This window comes from Sclerotinia sclerotiorum, genomic scaffold, assembly GCF_000146945.2.
Source record: "Sclerotinia sclerotiorum 1980 UF-70 scaffold_6 genomic scaffold, whole genome shotgun sequence".
Classification (NCBI taxonomy): Eukaryota; Fungi; Ascomycota; class Leotiomycetes; order Helotiales; family Sclerotiniaceae; genus Sclerotinia; species Sclerotinia sclerotiorum.
The window spans coordinates 328,941-348,597 of record NW_001820830.1 but is presented as its reverse complement, the minus strand read 5'-3'; the positions used below and the strand labels follow the sequence as shown (position 1 = coordinate 348,597).

Here is a 19,657-nt window from a genome sequence, read left to right as displayed (position 1 = left end):
ATGTTCGCTTAGGGAAATGGCTGGCCTCCTTCTGAGGACGCTCTATATGCGAGCATTTTCCGCTTGCTTGCACCAGTGGTATGCATCGAGGTTCTGTACCCAGGCACCAAAGATGTTTTTTGAATTAACTCAGCCCTTGAAATCTTTCATTCTTGTCGAAGTCGGACAGCGACAAAATTCTACCTTATCATTCTCCTCGAAACATTACATACGTTGCCACGATGAATTTTATCAAACATGAACTCGACTTCATGACAGTTATTCAGCAGCCTGGGCCTTTCAAGCGACAACGAATCATTGGAAATGAATGGTCAGTCAAAGTCGTTGAGGATATCCCATTGTCGCTATCCATCATTGAACTAGACATGATCTCAGTTTCGGATATGTTAAACACGGATGCCTTTCAGGAACCGACGGAAAATTTCTACAACTATGATTGCTGGTGAGTTTATTTCTATTGCACGAGCTCTGTTAAATGTAGTGTCTAAAGTGTGATAGTGCTTGTTATCCTTCCCTAAGAATATCAACCCACTGGTGCATTCACGAGGAGTTCTCGTTCCTTCTTCGTCCTTGCGAAATTTTATGTTATTTTCAAGTATTAATTATGATTTATATTTTCTACCTTGCAGGGTCTTAACCAAAGGTCCCTAGCTGTCCGAGGCTATTGTGGCAATAACTAGCGAATCCTGGTAGAATAAAGGAGATTCACAAGAGGAGAGTGTAGAAAAAGAGAGAGGGAAGATTAGGACAGGAAGAATTAGGCTAGAAATATTATAAAGATATAGGAAAGTAACGGCTGAATTTGGCATACTCCATTTCCCATCTACTAACTTATAACTAATCCCTTCCATCATTATTAATTCAATTTCTTTGCTAGATATCTATAACGGCTCTGGTGGTCCTATCATTGATTAAAAAGAAGGGAAATAGAAAGTGAATAGAAGTAGGCACAAATGAAATATTGATACTTTTGTTGCATATCTGAATTCTCATGGTAATTCCCCAATCCCCAATGGTAATTAGGGAATTACCACAAAAAGGGAAAGCAGGTACAAGTGAAAGAAATATTGATACTTTTGTTGTATATCTGAATTTTCGGGGAAATTCCCCAATTACCACAAAAAACAAAGTAACCACAAGTGAAATACTGATATTTTTGTTGCACATCTCAATTCCCGTGGTAATTCCCCAATTCACAAGTGATAATTCCCCAATTCCCCAGCGGTAATTCGCCAATCCCCCAGTGGTAATTCCCCAATTACCACAGAAAACGGAACACAAGACCTTACAACCAAACTCCAGTCAACCATCCATCCACCTAATCCATAACAACACAGCAAACACAAAACAACAAATCCAAAAATATCCAATATCCAATATACGATGTACTTACAAGTAAAAAGATACACTCCATTTCTTTTCATTTTATTTTTACTTATTGTATAGGTAGGTATTGTAGGTATAGTACTACTTTATCTACTTCCATCTATACACTCAACACCTAATATTCACCACTCATCAGCCACTCAAAACCCAACACCAAAACCAAAACCAAAACCCAAAAAAATACTCAAAGAAACCAACATCAACATCAAATAAAATCAACAAAACCAAAGCAGAATAGAATAACATCTCACAACAGTAATCTTAGTATACAGAAGACGAAAAAAATCCCCAGGTAAACTACCTACCTATCTACCTAGCTAGTATTTCCTCACTAATATGCGTACTTGGTGCATGGGGAACTAGCTTTGTGTTTTGATTTACCTAGTAGTACCTAATAGTTGTGGAAGTAGTACAAGTATAGAATAGAGGAATAGGAGGAAAAGATTAGGTGGATAATAAGCGGATGATACCTAAGAGAAGGAACCGGTACCTACCTAATCACTGGATAGTAAGATTAGGAACAAGGAACCATGATGGAAAACACATATCCCATTTCAGACTTCCAAAATGTGATTTTCTCTCCTTTCGTACCATCTAATTAGTACACCTACGAAGATTCACCACCCAAAATCTTTAGTTCCCCACCCAAAAACTCCTCCGCATTAACCAACTCCGTACTTCCATAAACCACTCTTCTCTTCCCAATTCCACTACCTCCGCCCTCCTTATTTACCCTCCTCGCCCACTCCTGCAAATTACCATACTCGTCCATACTACCTCCACCAACTGTAAAAACAATCGCCTCAGTAAACCCTTGTCTACGCATTCCAAAACTTGGGGTGATACCAGGCCCTGCTAGACCACCTGGCATTTCATTCCTTCTACTTGCACTAGCTGGAGGTACGGTACCTCTTGCATTTGCCGATCTAGGATCAAAGTAGAGATAATCTTCGGTTTTTGCAATAGCGGAGCTAGAAGCTGATGAAGGATCCATGATAGATTCTGTAATTTTTGTAACAGTAAGATCGCGATTTGCGGGGAGGAAATTCTTCACTCCAGAAATGATATTATCAAAATTGGTAGTGATACCAGTTTCTTTGAGGGACGTGGTGAGGCGGGAGGAAATGGAAGAAAGACCACGGAAAAGATCACCGGATGTACTTGGTGGTTGAGAAGCGGGTGTAGGGGCCGTGGTGAGCATGGTCATACGGGTTGTGGTACGAACTCTGAGGCAATTGTCAGTTGAATGACCTGACTATTAGTACAAGGCCGAGAAACTTACTGTTTGACATATGACAGAGATGTAGTATCAGCACCTGCAGCTTTCAATGACTCTTCAAATTTGTCCATCTCTGCTCTTGTAATTTCTTGCTCGGTACTTAAGTACCATATGATGAACAATCTCAATTTATCCGTTGGTTCTTTGCCTTTATCCGGATCATTTATCACCTCAAGCATTTGTGCCTTCGTTTGCTTCATAATGTTTTCCTCCATTTGATAAAAGTTGTCTAATTGTCGGTCCTTTATGCCGGTCAGAAGTCCAGCTAATATATTCATATGCATATCCAGCACAGCTTTTCGTTCCCTCAATTCTGGAAGTAAGGTAATGGCAGCTTTCAGATGTTGTGCTGAAGCACTCGTATCATTTTGAAGATCTTCTATGGAAGAAGCTCCAGTCTTCTTCGTTATATCATTTGCATCGGCCTTATATCGCATCAATTCTGCATCAATATCCTCCGCTACCTGTGGAAATGGTACAGCAGAATTTTTCGCCCAAAAGAAATCGTTTGCATTTAAATCGTATGCCTTCTTAGTTGTACCCTTTGCCGGATTCTCTTCATCAATTGGTGTCTCGACGGTAATTCGATTCAACTTCATTTTAAGAACATCGTGTACGAGTGATTGATATGTCCAAGAATGCGACAGCATAGGTATTAAATCAACATTTCGATCAAGGATAATAAGAACAGGTCGTGAAGAAGGCGCAGTAGTAGATTGTCGATTGCTTGGGGCAGAGAATAAATTGTCTTTCGAATTGAGGATGTGATCTCGTAATTTTCGATCGAGCTTAGCAGAAATCATTTCTGCAGCTGCACCAGGAGGACATCTAATTATCGGCATGACACCTTTTGAAAGTTAGCTAAATGTGAATATACAATTGCTAAAGATCTTACCCATTGTGACCATAACACTGAAAAGTCCACTGACGATCCTATCAACCACATTGTCCAATTCCTCATCCTTTGTCTTTGCGCTGTTTAATGCCCAATACGTATTCTCCTTTCTCATACCAAGACTGAACAAATCTGGTTCACCCACAATGAAATTGAGGTATTGATCATAGAATTGAGCAATATTTTCGGATGTTCCAGCTTCTGCCGTTTGTTTTGCGAAATCTTCTAGTAATGCGCGGGGTATCGAGGAGAGAAAGTTGATGTAGGCAGGGGAATAGAGACCTCTGGAGAGATCACTGGTGATGCCCTTTAGGTTTGCTTCAGTAGGTTCGACTAAATATAATACTGGGACATCTGGAATAGGATGACGATTTGCTGATATATGCCTAACTTCGTCAGTACTTTTAAAGTAACATCTAAGCTCTTGTTTCCCCGCGCATGAACATACATATGCATTGTAACTCCCCAGGCTCTTAAATCACTGACCCGTAGTACACTGCTGATAACATCTCGTCCTAAGTCATCGAAGACCAACACTTTCCATATTGGTTCCCCATCTTCATTTAGAATTGGTACTGATGGAACCGCAATTCCAGTGTGTGAGGTTTGATCGTGGGAATTTGCAGATTCGGGAGAGTCATGGTTCAAATTTAGCATGCGCTCAATTGATCCTGTAGCCAGATTGTTAGTACATGACTATGCTGAAGGACTGGAAGATTTGGGATATATTTACATACTGATCTGACGATCCCGGAGTGAGTTGTGAGAAGCTGCCATCTTTGTTGCTGATTTAAAAGGCTGAACTTCAGCCAAATTACCTAGAATATATCATGTAATATCAGATCAGACCGACAAGCGCAATAATAGAAATAGATGAAGCTCACGATCAAGTGAAGCGTAAAATCATTCGACTTCTTGTCAAGGACACATTTGCGACTTTTGCGATAATAGCTTATCCCCAAATCTTAGGTTTCCCGATTTCGAGTGAATAACCCATGGGCCATAACCGTGGACCCTACCACCTACCACCTACCGTACCTATCTAGGTATCAATCGGTTGGGTGAATGACTAAGAATGATCTAGCGTCATTAAAATAGTACAAGTTCTTACCAAATAGCGAAACGACTGGCAGGCGAACTAAAAGGACCTTCCCTTTCTTCAGATTAACAGGTCATTCCCGTCGATTTTCTGTTCCTTCATTTAATCAACAACGCAACAACAACGCCATCAGCAAATTTCGTGTTTTCCATACTCCTTTGACCTTCTTTAAATTCCCAACTCTACAGCTCTTCAACACGTCAACACGTCAACTCTCCCCCCAATTTTCATCATCAAACTGCCCGTTTACAAGTTCTCTTTGATTGTTTATTATGGCCGCGACTTCTAATCAGAACATATGATCGTACAAACTAATTACCTATTGAAAACAAAAAGTGACCGGATTTGAAAAGAAAAGGCTGCTGGTTCGCTCCTAAGAGCATAACTTTAGAGAAGAAAACAAAAGAAAAGGAAACTGGAGGAAGGATCTGAGAGCGCAAAGCAGAAAGAATCAAAAGAGAAAAAGGGTACGGTAACACCTTGAATACACGCATCAAATTTGATAAGCCATGCCATTGAAGCTGGCAAAATTATCTACAATTACACTTTTACCCCCCTCCCCTACCAAAAAATTGTATTGCCATCTCCAAGAATCCTCAATCTGCCTAGACATAAAGCTTTTACGCTTTTGCTTTCGCATAGAGGTCGAAAGAGAGCGCATTATCAACGTGCAAGGTTGAGACATCATAAGTTGCCCATATCGTATAGCACAGTGAAAAGAAGAGATCCTTTCCATACGAAAGATCTCCTATCTACATCATTGTTGCAGAGAGGGTTTACTCATATGTCTAGAACCTGGCTGTACTGGACTATATTGTACTGTGCTGCCGCTGTTGTACTTCTTTTTAACGATAGTATCTCTTGGCCGTCCGGCTCCTGGTGTTTTAAAAAAGTGTGTGATGGTACAGCTGAGTGTACTCGAACAAAGGGTACTTTCATGGGAACATCACGCACTGGTAAATAACCCAGAGGTTAGGTGTGATAACTGTCGATTTCATACTTCATCTAACTCACTTATCATTTACAATACAAACTGTGATGATTAAGGGAGTGGAAGAAGTGTGCTATCAGAAGCATTCATTCATCCATTCATTCATCAATTACCTTCTATTACCTACCACTACCTTTGAAAAAAAAAAATCTTTCAGCAGATGGTCAAGAGAGTGCAAAGAATGCAGGCATCATCATCCGTGGCTTTTGCATACTATTCACAGAAATACACACCAGGACACACAATATTTTCCTGGCCCACCAAATTTATTTTTTTCCTTTATTTCCCTTTGGTCACATTTTCACTTTACGCCAGCCATCAAGATCGGACCCTTTCATCCTAATTCGCTGGGGTTGCTTGATCGAAAATCCTTTGTTAATTAATAGCTAATTCATATTTTCGTCTAGCTCACCAATAAGACCGTGTCAAATCATCCACTTTATCTTAAATCGAATAGTCGATAATTCCAGATTTGGTCCTGTACCTTTCCAGACACACCACATTTTCTTTTTAGACACGCCCTGAGCCGAGCCGATCCGAGAGGTTGGATCCTTCTCACTTTTTCAGTTACCCGCACTAGGCGCATTTTACCGAGTCATTTTTCAACTTCCGTCTTTCACTAGTTCACGTGACTGGCTCTTTAATTCCTCGGTTCAAGATGGACGGTGATAATCATGGCTATATACCAGATGATGTCGACTTCGATGGTTTATTGAATAATGCTCCTGTTTGGCCAAATACCGCAGAACAATATGGATTCCAGCAGCAGCAAACCCAGCCTCAGCCACAACAACAACAGCAGCAGCAGCAGCACATACAAGCAGATCCATATGCTAGATATTCTACCAATCAACCTTCTTATGGACAGCAGTATGATCTCTCTCATCAACAACATTCATACAATTCTCTATCATACTCAAGCAATCCTGCATATTCTGCTCAGTACCAACATGTTGGACCATCAGATTTGTTCGGTCCTCCCTCTTACAGCCTCGATCCTTCCATGCAAGAATCAAGCTCATATCATGGAGCTCAAACATCTTTCCCGTATCAACAAAATGCTCCCCAACATCCCACAATTTCACCTCAAACTCTTCAGTATAATAGCATGCTGGCTCAACAGCAGTTGAATAGTGGGATCGCGTCGGCTGCGTTTCAACGATCAAATAGTGGAATCGGTAGTAAACCTGATTATAGCTATGGTCGAAGGGCACAAACTAATGACAACCATTTCTTCAATCAACCTCAGAATGGTATTGTGCCCCAAAAAATGAGCCAGAGCTTATCCAACAATACTGTGCAGTATCCTCCCATTGCCGCAGATCTTGGTCCAAAGGAGGAGGTGGAGCAACATGTCCCGCTTGAAGAGAAGTACCCCGTCGCGGCACCCGCTGCTGCTACTCCTCCTCGTCAACGAGAGAATGCTCCCGAATACAAACTTGTTGCTCCGGCACCGAACCCACTCCGAATCACTCATCCAAATCTTGTTGCGAACAATACCTCTTCAAGACCTCGGTTCCCGTATGCTCCATTCGTTTCATGGGAAGATACGCCTATACAAGTTCCTCCTGGACTAAAAAGTCAGTACATCTGGATTTCCCTCGTTTGATACGAAATTTTGCTAATAACTGTTCTCTAGATACCATTCCAAAGTTTCACCCGAGGAAATCAAGAAGTGGAAAAGAGCTTGTAGTGGGGCTAATTAAATCAAGTGAGTATCATTGGACACCTTTTTGTACCTCAATATTGATATCTCGGTTAGAAACTTCAACGCCTGCCAAAATCTCACAGAAAATTCGCGTCCCAAGGGAAAAGAAAACACACGTTAGCACTTACAAAGGCACCGGCAGATCGGCGTTTGATAAAGATTTCAATGTACGTGCCGATGGTACAAGCACACCAAATAAGTCTCCTGCAACATCCACGGAATCAAGCTCTTCAGAGGAAGAATCAAGTTCGGAAGAAGAATCTGAATATGAAGACGATAATGAAGAAGAGATGCCACCGCCAATAGATATCAGTACTGTAAGTACACGTCTCTTCCCATTAATCCTTGAATGTGGCCTTCATTGTGTGAATGACATGCAAGCGCCGTTACCACTCCTCATCATGATATTTAACGCGTTCTGTGTGAACTGATTCGATGCATCATAATGAGTCATGTTAGCCTGCTCGCATACCTCTTTTGACACTGAAAACCTGCAATTCGTGTCTGATGCCTTTAGAAGGCCACTAAAACGAATACTAACAATAATCAATACAGGTTCGTGAACTCACGCGTCCCAATGATATCCCTAATGCTGCCCGATGGGATGCCATAGGAATCATCTGGAAGGATCCCAATTCCACTCCAAGTGCGGCTGCTATTACAAGTGCTATGAACGATTATGCCAATACGGTTATTGCGCTTCGAACTCAAATCAAGGAAACTGCTGCAAAGATCGAAGAAGTGACCACATCTAAAGCTCCCGAAGCACAAATACAAAAACTCAAGACGCTTCGTTCCGAACAAGTTGATGCCCTCTATCAGACAATTGAGGCGGCAAACAAGCTTGGCTACGGTCCAATCGTTGAGAATCTTGGTGGTCATCAAAAGTTAGTAAGTGGTCTAACAGCCACACTCATCGAATGTACGAAAACAGAGGACTATCTTGGTAAACTTCCACGGGCTGTATTCGCTTTACTTGCCAAATTTCAAACACTTACAGAAGACCTACTCAAGAAGAGTAAATTTGATGCTCTTGCAAAGCGTTGGAATAAGAAAGGAGATCAAGAAATCAAGGATTACATTAAGATTATAATAGAGAGCACAACCGACGCAAAGGAAAGAGCTTCTAAGATAGAGCAGACAACGTCTAGTGTTGAAGACACCAAGAAGAAGCTTGAAAAGATAGAACAAATTAAATCTCGAGCTGAAACCATAAAGCCCACAGCGACTAGTCAAGGTTCGAAGAGACCTCATGAAGGAGATAGCACCAATGGCAAACCAAATAAAAAGTTCGCTACTGATGTTTCCGGTGCCCCTACTTCGACATCAAAATTACCCCCAATACCCAAGAGACCAAATGCCAATCTTCTTGGCATTTCTTCGAAACCAACTCCAAAGCCTACTCCGAAGGTTGCTCCACCCAAGAAGAAGGAACCATCCCCACCAATATCATCCAGACTAGGAGACATCTTAGCCAGCATTGAAAAGCCACCTGAGCCACCAAAGAAGGCTGCACCGGCGGCTGGACCTCCAGAGACCGCAGAGGAAAAGAAGAGACGTGAGCGAAAAGAAAGTCGACGACATCTCAGAGTCAAATTCAAGCCAGATGATGAGCTTGAGCAAATTCGTTTGTTCAAACATGAAGTGGCAGAAGATGAGGGACGACAAGATAACATGTTGAGAGATGCACATAATAATCATTCTGAAGGTATGATGCATAAGCAACGTGTTAAGGTTACAGATGACGAAGATGATGAACCTATGTCCGCTACGATTGAAGAACGACCTTATCCTAATCTGGTTGAAGTTGACCTTTCCAACCTTGATAAAAACACTACTTATGGTCCAAGTTACATCACCAGAGGCGGAAATGTCAAGTTTGTTACCCCAGAGCAACAAGTACAAGAGCGACGAGAGGCCAATGAGTTACTTGTTATCTATAATGATCCTTCGGAAATTCCACCTTCTGCGAAAGAACCATCTTCTGCAAATAACGCCGCTACTACCATGGCAAAACAATTGAAGTATCCAAGTGCCCCTTGGTTGATACAAAGGCTACATGACATCCATCAGTATGGTCCAGATTATGCACGTACTCTCGCGATTAGTCGTCTTGAAGAAAGAAAGTACAAAGAAATGCGAGACAACCAGGCCCGTGGTTTCACACAAAATGCTTCAAACTCAAATGATGTCTCTTCAACTTTACAACAACTTGGTGGAGTACCAAAATCTAACGCCATCATGGACGCAGCATGGGATAACTTGCAACGTGTTGTCGCGACATTGAAAGGAAAGCCATACCCAGCTATCGAACCACCTGAATGGATGAACGAAGCTCAAAAGAAGGACTGGTGGGATGGTTATAATAAGGATCACCCTAATGCTGCAGAAGAGAGGTTTCTTGCTCAAATGCAAGCTCCTCAAGCACCGCCCGCACCACCAATGGTACCTGCTATGCCAACTCCCCAAATGCAGAATTATCAACCACAAATGAGTCAGCCAGTTATGAATTATCAAGCGCCTGTTCCAGACGTCAACCAACAGGTTCAACAGTACCTTGCTGGTTTGACTGGTGGTAGTAATATGAGTGTAGATAATACTTCACCAGCTACTCAACAATTCGATTTCAGCGCTTGGTCCAACAATCCTGCACTTCAAAGCTACGCACCATCCCTTACCAACGACAGCTCCTCGTCACGACAATGGGCATCCGGATATCAAAACGTTGAGAATCGGGAATCTCGAGGAGGAAAGAACAACCATTTCAACGATAACTGGAAGCGAAAAAAGGGTTCGGAATGGAAGAAAGATTCAAAGTGGGAACCATTAGATGAAAATGGAAATTACAAGGGCAAAAAACAGCCATGCAAGTTTTGGGGTGAGGGAAAATGTGCTAAGGGTGCTGCTTGTACTTATTCACATGAACCTGAGGATCAGGGAATGGGTGGAGGTAATGGACGTGATCGTTATTGAGTTGCGATGCGTCTGCATATGAACGTGGATATTTTTGTCTTTTGCAAGAATTGCATGGTATGCATGGCATTGAAGGCGTTCTGGATGAGACGAAGAAGATAAGACACGTAATTTTCTTTCTTTTTCGAGAAGATTCGAGTTTCCGGTTTTGGTACGCACACAATACTTGATTACATCAATACAGCCGTGGTATACGGCACACTCTTTTCCTTTTTTTTTCCGATGAGTCGACATGGATGGGATGGGCAGAAGGTTGTACTTTTACGAATACCTTTGAAATTTGGTAAAAACTATAATGAGACATTGGTCTTGCTCTCTTTACTTTTTTTTTGTTTGCGATTTTGAGGATTTTAGCTTGGGCTGGGCTTGGGCTTTTCGTCTCATTCACTCATCCACTCACTCGCTCGCTCGTATGAGTGGGTGTGAAATGGAAGTGAGAGTGGTGAGATTCGATCGATGGATGATGGATCGAGATGGATGTGTATAAGGGGGTTTGTTTTGTAATATTAGGGGATTTGATGTATGGGGTTGGATGGGATTTATGTGGGGTATACATAGATGGGAAGGAAGAGTCAGGGAGAGGGGGAGGATGGATAAAATATCATGGAAAATGGAAGATGGAGATGGGAGATGGGCAGATGATCGTGTGAACTTGATAGAGCATGTTGAAGGTGGGGCTGGGATTTTGGGATGGAAATGAGATGATGGGATAGAGGGCGGAAGAAGTGTATTATATCTATATCAATATCAAAATCAATAGCAGTACCGATCAATAACCTGAATTATGGGTGTTTATATATATATATGAGTGTGTGTGTGTGCCGAAGCATAACTACAAGACTTTTGATCTATTTACCATCCATTTCCAAGGGAAAAGAAAAGAAAGGAAAACAAAAAATAAAACAAGATATTTTTACATTCATTCATCCCTTCATTCATTCCCCTCACCTAATCTAATCTAATCTAAATCTAAATTCATAACTATATAATCAATATCAATCAATCCCGAGTCAATAAAAATAATTGATAAATATAGAACTTGATATATATAGTAGAGCTGAATACTGAATACTGAGTTATTAGTTAGTTAGCTGTTAGATTATATCTATCTTATCCAGTTTATTAAGTAATTGGTAATTAGGTAATTAGGTAGTTGGAGTTCGAGTTGATGGGTTAGGTAGTTGGTGAGTTGGTTTTTTATACTGATATTTTTTTTTGGGAAGGGTATTGGGCGGATGATGAGGATGATGAGGATGATGAGGATGATGAGGATGATGAGGATGATGAGGATGATGAGGATGATGAGGATGATGAGGATGATGAGGATGATGAGGATGATGAGGATGATGAGGATGATGAGGATGATGAGGATGATGAGGATGATGAGGATGATGAGGATGATGAGGATGATGAGGATGATGAGGATGATGATAGATGGGATTGGAAATCCGAATATGACATGCATATGTTGGATATAAGATATAAAATGTGATGTGATGAAAATTACGAAGTTCTATATTAAGGGAAGAACTCAGGAGCGAAAGGAAGGGCTGGGGCGAGAAAAGGAAGGAAGGAAGAAAATGCACTTTTTTGTTATTTTTTAAGAGCAACGGCTTACTTCATTATACAGATGTCCTAGTTTCTCTTGAAGAAGTTTATTTTAGCACTTTAGCAATTTATTTCTTTACTATTTCTTAGCCTGGAAGTTATATGCTATGGTGTGGTAAGATTGTAAGATCTTAGGTTTGGGGATTATATGATTAGAATTAGAAAGGTAAATGTATGAGTGAGTGAGAGATGGGAGGTTAGGGTTAAGGTTATGGTTATGGTTATGTGGAGTTTATTTGAGAGTATAGTAACTAGGGTTGTGAAGTGAAGAGTGAGAGAGATTTGGGGAAGGAGGAGGGGAGGGAAATAAGGGATATGCGGAGCTCGAGTTTGATGGCTTTCTACTAGGTTGGATAAAGATATGTATTTTGATGAGAAGACTACTGTGTATCTGTTCTCTGATCAATAGGTTTGATTCCGTGACCTGAGAATGGAAAAGAGGGAAAGTGTTTCTGACTGTGATATGAGAATGCAAAAAGAGGTTGCAAAAGGTATGGATGGATCTTGATGGTGAAGAGAATTCGAATACATAGGTATGCATAGATAGATAGATAATATAAAGATTAAGTTGAAGGATTCATACTCGGTAATTAAGAAACTCGGGGGAAGAATCTTGGGGGCAAAAGGATTGTGTGGTTCGCATTGGATTCGAATCTCCACGATCGATCGCGATATAGTATACATAGGACCGTAAAAGGGGGAGGAAAACGTGATTAGTCAGACTGTATAGTCATCTGGATGTGTATTAAGCCTATATATGAAGAAGGAGCGATGAGTGAGTGCGATAATATATTCGTGGTTCGATTTTTAAGATCAATTGATGTTTGGGTTGAAGAATGTGGCATGGTGATGAACGAATATATCCTGCTCAAGTTGAAGCTAGTAGATTTTCTTTTGAGAATGATATTTTTATGTTTTTTGGTCATAATTTGCGTCAACTATATCGACTTCAGTGATCATGACCGCCTCCAAAATATAAATGGTCCTCTGCCTAACTCATTATCAAGTATCTATCCACTGATCTAATTTGATAATACTCATACATCCCTCCACATCCTTCTCCCCATCCCTATCCCTTTCACCCTCCAACACCCACCAACCTTCCATCCCCCTTCCTCACCATCAACTCCCCAAATCGCAAAACCTAAAGAACAAATCCTAATTAACAAATCCAAAACGTAAGTAAAAACACAAGTGCAACCACCGACAACCCTCTCCCTCAAAAATCTACAGCTGATTGGTTCAAAATACTTGGTTTATGTGAGACCGAGTTAACTGGGATGAATTTGGTGGCTGGAGCTGAAACATAGATTGCCGGGTGAAGATTGTGCAATTTTGGATTTAGAAATCGTGATCAGGAGATGTAATCGTGATGATGATGGGTTTGTGTAAGTAGACAGGGTCACCGGTAAGTGGTCTGGGAGGGGAAACTGGGAATTGTGCAGATGAAATGGATGAAATGGATGAAATGGGTATGTTGTTATGTGCATGATGGAGAGCTAAGGGGATACGACGGGTAGGTGAGAACGAACGGCAGAGGAAATTAAGTTCCGGTGGCTGTGGGCTGAGCGTTGATCAACGCTCAGCCCATGGCCTATTTAATCTCATGAAACTAGATAGAAGCGGGGGTTAGTAGATTAGCATGGAGTAAAAGACGGCTGGCTGAGATGTGGAAGAACGAATGCTAGGATGCTAGGTATTGGAATACTATATAAGGAATGAGGGGTAAGTCTTGGTGAGATGGGATGGTAGGACGGTGTATGAGGCATGATCTGATATGATGTGGATGTGGATGTGGATGTGGATGTGAGGTGGTGTGATTGATTGTGAGTCTATGCGCATGTGAAAATTGATGAAATGGATGGTAGAGCTGATGAGGCGTCCGGTAATATATGTAATTGTGTTTTGTGGGCATTCTTGTGAGATATGGCTTCACTTTGTGTAGCCTGTTCGGTATTGGAATGGGATAGATCAGATGCGAATGTTGGGATGTAGATGATGAGACTGGGCTAAAAGAGAGCATAGTAATCATTTTGAGCTAAGTTAAGTTGGAGAGGGGCTTCGAGATGTTCGCGGACTTCATTTGGATGATATGTCATAGGTTGATGATTCAATGTAGATTAGTGCCGCGAGTCCCGGTGAGCAAATCGCAAGAAGCAAAATACATGTTTTCAGGCATTGAGTAAGTGAGACATATATCCATGAAGACTGATATCCCAAGATATCGCCATCGCAGATCCCAAGACCAGCTTATGAATATCTAAGATAGACGGTATAAGCCATTCAACGGAAAGATATCCGGTGTAAACGTATGCGCATGCGTATGCGTGTATGTTAGTTATGCTCTCGGCCTATGTAGGATGAATTCCGCGAATATTCAATCTTATCCTGAGATAGATCTCGATCGACAACAACCTGATCCCCAAGATGATGATTGATTAGGAGAATCGCTAACTTCTCCGAGAACGGCAACAATATGGAGGTGGTAGTTTTAAAGATGACATGTGAAGAGTTTCAAAGGGAATACGGTATATAAACAGGCTTTAGGGTTTAATCCTCCACATATTTGGGCAACGGGAATTCTAGTCAGCGCCGGCCGTTTGAAAGTTTGAGATTCAATTATTAATAACCCTAGTAAATGGGGATAGATGTCTTGAAATGCCGGACTGTTTGCAAGGAAACAAGCGAGTTGCGCTATTTATGGATGTCCGGGAGATCTACTTCGTAAGGCAAACGAAGGCAAAACATGAAAGCGGCCTCGGATTTGCGGAACTACGGAAAGAGAGCTGTAAAGTAGGGCTGGCTGTATGCATATGATGTTTGCGAAGTATTCAGAAGTTTGAGGATATACGAAATTATTACGAGCGGTGAAGAAACTGATCAAGCGCGAGGAGTTGCAGGGTTACAGTCGCATTCATGTACTACCATTCCTATCATTTTGGTATGTATCGAAAACAATCCCGAGACGTATATATGAATGATGAGGGACTTGCTTGTGAGAATGAGCATGTGGAAAATTGGGGGCGATAAACAAATATAATGATGTGTTTACTTGAGTGCGTCTGAAGAAAGCAAGTACTATGTAGCCTCCGGCTATTGGATGACTAGAAAACGAGCAGTCAGTCGCTCAAGGTTGTGAGACTTCCATGCAAACTTCTTTCCCAGCTATCAAATGGCGATAATCGTGTGAAGAAAGCTTGGTAACATGTATGTTGTAGAATTGGGATGATCGAAATATATGCGCCATGAGGCATACATCTGTTGAGTTCATTGGGATATGTAGTGCTTAGGAGCTGGTTTGATTGATCGAAGGAATGGCAGCAAGTTCGGATAGAATTATCAGTTGTACAATCCAAAGAAGAAATCCTAAAATGATTAGAACTGCATCATATTTGATCATTGGGCATTTTTAGTACCAGTGAGACGAATCATGCTAGAGGGAAGGTCTCCTATGTTCAGGATACAACAAAGTAAAAATGGGTCATAAGGCCGTTTGCTAGATTGCTCCCTGTTCTCTGAGTAGTTCATGCATTGTAGCAACGGAGAAAGCCATCAAGGTCTATTATCTAGTCTTTTTAACTAATGTTTTGTGGCAAAGGTGTATTCGTGAAGTGACTAAGGAAAAGGGTCAGAAGCTGAGTCCTTGGCTTTAGAGTATAGTATTTTGGAAAACCACTTCCAAACTGGTATTAACTCGAAGTCATAATCCGTGTCTTCTTTTTATCTGCTTTCGAGGTAGCAAACTACTTGAAGTAACAGGTAGATTCATTTAGCTTAGGTGAGAGGAATTTGTTGTACTTTGATGGTTTAGCTAAATGCTCCCCCGTAAGCTTCTACAAGGCGTAAAGAACAAGGAGTCGGGGTGAAGTGAGGTAGGGTAGTGAGACCTATCCACTCGCGGCTTAGATGGAAGTCCACATCATCTCAAGAGTGAAAAGAGACTTTGGATGAATCGCCACACGGTATCGATCATACTGTAGATCCAACAACGGCATTGTGCGATGACCTCAACCCAATTAGTAGGATACCCTAGCAGGTTCAACCTTCACGAGATAAATAGAGTTGTGTTGAAATGTAATGGAATTAGTTAATGACCAGACAGTAGAAACTTTCCACCCGGCCAATGAAATACTCCGACTTTTTAGTCTGGACCCAAGGGTACGTAGAAGGTACTATATCTGAAGTGACAGTGTATATGCATTCAGCAGATATATCGAGGGCTTTGCCTGGAAAAGATGCATTTGACAAGGAATACATGCTTTTCTCGAAATCAGAAATTGTTTATCTCGAGTTCCGGTTATTGCATGTACCGTGCTACTGTAAATAACCTTGAGATGACATGACACAACACTTGACGGCATGATTTCTGATTCCAACCGCACTCTAAAAGCCACCTATTCCGGTATTCGGAGCATATAGTTTTGAGACATATAGTAAAAAAATGCCTAGAAATTTTCTACCGTGAATTGAGAATACCTCTACATAGAGTTGAGAGGCTCATGTAGATGTTGTGAGAGTATTACAAATGATTTCCGAATGATACCGTTGGAGTATTAGACTTTGACAGGAGGTGAAGGTACACGGTACACGGAATCCCTTGGTGTAACCTTCCTAACACCTTAAGTTTCCCCTCCTTGTACCGCATGAGAGAGATTCTTACCGGGCGACCAGGGTAGGACATAGCCCGAAAAGAATCAACCAATCGCTCTTGCAGCCTATGCAGATATACCTGAGGAGTGTTTGCATCGATGTGCTGACAACAAGACCGGAGGTCCACGGATAGGTGTAGATAGATTTTAGGTGGGTGAGTATTAAGTAAACATGTGAAGAATAGAATACTTCGGATGAAAAGTATGAAGAATGAATGAACCGATCTACTTCAGGGTATGTTGGATAGGGTGGGATCTGAATGGGATCTCAACGCCCAATATAGAAGCACGGGCATTTAATTTGTTTGATCTCCTCAATTTGTTCCATCTCACGTCAGAGAATTTATCACAATCACGAATCAAATGGAGTCAAACTTACAATGAATCTGAAGTTTTGGATGTACACAGCCACTCTACTCGTACTAACCCTTTGCGGTAGCTACCTAGATAGTAGATAGTAGATAGACACTAGATACTGTATCATTTTCAACAGTAGCATTGTCTGGATACAATACAGAAACTGTGTTGTGTTGCACGAGCCAAAGCACCTAGGGACTGGCCGTACACGGCGTAGAGTAGGTCTGCTTTATTTGTCGGATGGCATGTTCTGAGAGTTAGTTTTTGTGCTATGATATAACTTCTAACGAGGAGAAAGTGTGAAAGACCGTATGAGAAGTTGTCGTCTTGGTATTTTTGTTCTGCTTATCTCCAAACTCCTCAACAAGTTAAGTCCTTGGAGATCTCTTTCAGGGATCAAGATTCTAAGCTATACTCCGTAAGCCGCAGACGGGTAGACTAATTCGCTAACCTGTCCGTAAAGAGGAAGGGACAACCACTAAACACCAATATATATAGATTTGTCTACTTGAATGAAAAAGATTCGAGACTCAAATACTATATTTGGGAAGATATTTAGATTAATTTGCTATAAACGGCTCGGAATATTATAAATGGAAAAATATAACGAAATTAGTTCCCCATCATAGTTTAGCTTCGACAAAACGAGCGTCTGTTAGTCTGACCTAAATTTGGGTGATGCACCATTTTTACAATCCCAGTAGAAGATGAAACAAAAGCTCGGCCACTTAATCATGAGTTTTGACCAATTGTAATTAAATAACGGCAAGATACAGACTAGACTACAATCTGCAAATTTTTTCTTTCTTTTCCTTTCTTTCTTTTTACATCTCTTACCAACACTTCACTCATTACACACTTCCCATCAACAGAGTGGCTTTTCTTCATCTAGACCATTTTATACCCCCTTTCATCCACCCCACCCCCCAATGGATGCATATACCTTATATTCTCCGGAAGCGATGCCATTTAGAGCTTCATTCATATTGAGTGACGACATGATTCCACTATCTGGCGACGCATATTTTTATCTCAAATTCAATTATCAACATGTAGTGTTCCAAGTAAAAAGAAGAAAACTAATGAAAATTGTCATGGATCCCAGCCACCTTCGATAAGTATGTACAGAATATGTAATGTACGTACTTTACGGAGTACTTCCATGTATACAGAACAAATGCTTTTCTCCGTAGCATTTGTGTTGTTGATGGATGTGTTGGCAAGCAACAGCACAAACCTTAACAAAGCAGAAGCACGAGCTGAACACAGCGAGAATAGGATATCCATCTGATTTGAGATAGGATTGGATATGCGTCTTATGAACATATTGTAGAAAACCATTTCACTTCCCGTAAGTACTTTGGCCATGCAAATAACCCTTTTGCAGCTGTCATCGGTGGTTCCACAGCATAGTCACGATGGCAAGACAACTTATCCATAGGTCAGCCTCATGTGCATTCTCCCCTTACAGCTCTTTATACGAAGGTACATTTTGCTTCCGCGTGGCGGCAGGCATCGAACCAAACCTCCATGATCTATCCAACCCACCATCGACTAGCTCATAGCAATAGACGCTGCAACACGCACATACACACCGATTGTGCATTCGTCTTGTCATGACGAAATCACCCCTCGTCATAAGAACATATGAGATATTCTAATTATTTTGGTTGTTGTCTTCATCTGCACAAGCTTGCACCAGATTTGAAGAGACCCTCCTTGACCACCACTCACTTGCCATTCCATATTAATTTCTATCAGGCCTTAGTATTATGAGCCGATGCACTCGGACTACCGAACTGCATCGAACTGCATCTGTCCGTGAGCTCACTGGTCAGACACCAGCCAAATTGAAACGATTGAACGAATTTCCGAAATCGAACACTAGCCTTCATATCAAACATGTCATTCTAGAACAAAGGGAAGTTTGTTTGGTGGTTCTTGACTCTTGAATCATGCAAATTCAACAAATGTATCTTTTGACTGATTTACGGAAACATTGGCCAAGTCAACTCCGTGAATGATTCTACTCCATATGTTCCACACTATGATTTTTCGCATCGCATCGGCTTCCCAATGTAGCTTGTGTGGAGAGTTGGGGTCAATCGTGTGTTGTATCAATTGTGATTCACCATAACCCGGGTGAAGAAGATCCAAGTGTTCAGATGATGATCCCCATATAAAGGAAATCTCGAAACATGGCGGACCACACTGCCACACGGCCACCATGCATGGGTCTAAAATTTCCCTACCGAGCACAAGGGCCAAGAATTCTATGGGTTCACCCATAAACAGACAAAACTCGATCCAGAGAGACCCCTGGACTACTATCGACAAGGCTCCGAAGATGGGACCCAGTCTAGTTAACTTACCCAGTCAGCATGGAATAAGTGTATAACAAGAGTAAAGACTGTGGGGAATCTCAACTTCAAACACTAGACAAAGTTCCGTTTTGCTAGTGAACTCAATGCACTCAGTGCCACTCATGCAAGTTCACCACTGCTAGCCCTCGGATTGGTTCTTCATTCCTCACTGACCTTGCTTCATATCCAACATTCAATGTCTTTGCAGTACTACTTGGGGTTATGTCGGTCGCCGCCAATTGCACTCTTCTTCTGTTGTTTCCTCACCAGTATCCGATCGCAACATACCCGAAGCAGCCCTACTTCATTCATAGTCCTCTCTCACGCTCGTCCTTGGCTTCGTCCTATT

General features: G+C 41.5%; 7 protein-coding genes across 7 annotated transcripts; 5 read left to right on the top strand and 2 right to left on the bottom strand.

Moving 5' to 3' along the window:
• Window positions 1-221: 221 nt before the first annotated feature.
• SS1G_04954 (predicted protein) lies at window positions 222-651 on the top strand (the record flags this gene model as incomplete). Its single annotated transcript, XM_001593477.1, has 2 exons — window positions 222-442; window positions 630-651. 2 exons carry the CDS (start codon window positions 222-224, stop codon window positions 649-651), a joined length of 243 nt encoding a protein of 80 aa, XP_001593527.1.
• A 1,342-nt stretch (window positions 652-1,993) lies between these two features.
• Window positions 1,994-4,337, bottom strand: SS1G_04953 (hypothetical protein; the record flags this gene model as incomplete). Its single annotated transcript, XM_001593476.1, has 5 exons — window positions 1,994-2,612; window positions 2,669-3,512; window positions 3,561-3,946; window positions 4,009-4,231; window positions 4,298-4,337. 5 exons carry the CDS (start codon window positions 4,335-4,337, stop codon window positions 1,994-1,996), a joined length of 2,112 nt encoding a protein of 703 aa, XP_001593526.1.
• Window positions 4,338-6,308: 1,971 nt separating this feature from the next.
• On the top strand, window positions 6,309-10,331 carry SS1G_04952 (hypothetical protein; the record flags this gene model as incomplete). Its single annotated transcript, XM_001593475.1, has 3 exons — window positions 6,309-7,230; window positions 7,290-7,675; window positions 7,914-10,331. 3 exons carry the CDS (start codon window positions 6,309-6,311, stop codon window positions 10,329-10,331), a joined length of 3,726 nt encoding a protein of 1,241 aa, XP_001593525.1.
• Window positions 10,332-10,941: 610 nt separating this feature from the next.
• SS1G_04951 (predicted protein) lies at window positions 10,942-11,823 on the top strand (the record flags this gene model as incomplete). The annotated part of the gene is made up of 3 exons (XM_001593474.1): window positions 10,942-10,977; window positions 11,481-11,511; window positions 11,555-11,823. 3 exons carry the CDS (start codon window positions 10,942-10,944, stop codon window positions 11,821-11,823), a joined length of 336 nt encoding a protein of 111 aa, XP_001593524.1.
• Window positions 11,824-14,005: 2,182 nt separating this feature from the next.
• On the top strand, window positions 14,006-14,475 carry SS1G_04950 (predicted protein; the record flags this gene model as incomplete). The annotated part of the gene is made up of 3 exons (XM_001593473.1): window positions 14,006-14,121; window positions 14,209-14,268; window positions 14,382-14,475. 3 exons carry the CDS (start codon window positions 14,006-14,008, stop codon window positions 14,473-14,475), a joined length of 270 nt encoding a protein of 89 aa, XP_001593523.1.
• Window positions 14,476-17,228: 2,753 nt separating this feature from the next.
• Window positions 17,229-17,945, bottom strand: SS1G_04949 (predicted protein; the record flags this gene model as incomplete). The annotated part of the gene is made up of 3 exons (XM_001593472.1): window positions 17,229-17,354; window positions 17,397-17,423; window positions 17,889-17,945. The coding sequence occupies 3 exons, from the start codon at window positions 17,943-17,945 to the stop codon at window positions 17,229-17,231; spliced, it is 210 nt and encodes a 69-aa protein (XP_001593522.1).
• A 1,198-nt stretch (window positions 17,946-19,143) lies between these two features.
• SS1G_04948 (predicted protein) lies at window positions 19,144-19,236 on the top strand (the record flags this gene model as incomplete). Its single annotated transcript, XM_001593471.1, has 1 exon — window positions 19,144-19,236. The coding sequence occupies one exon, from the start codon at window positions 19,144-19,146 to the stop codon at window positions 19,234-19,236; it is 93 nt and encodes a 30-aa protein (XP_001593521.1).
• Window positions 19,237-19,657: the final 421 nt, after the last annotated feature.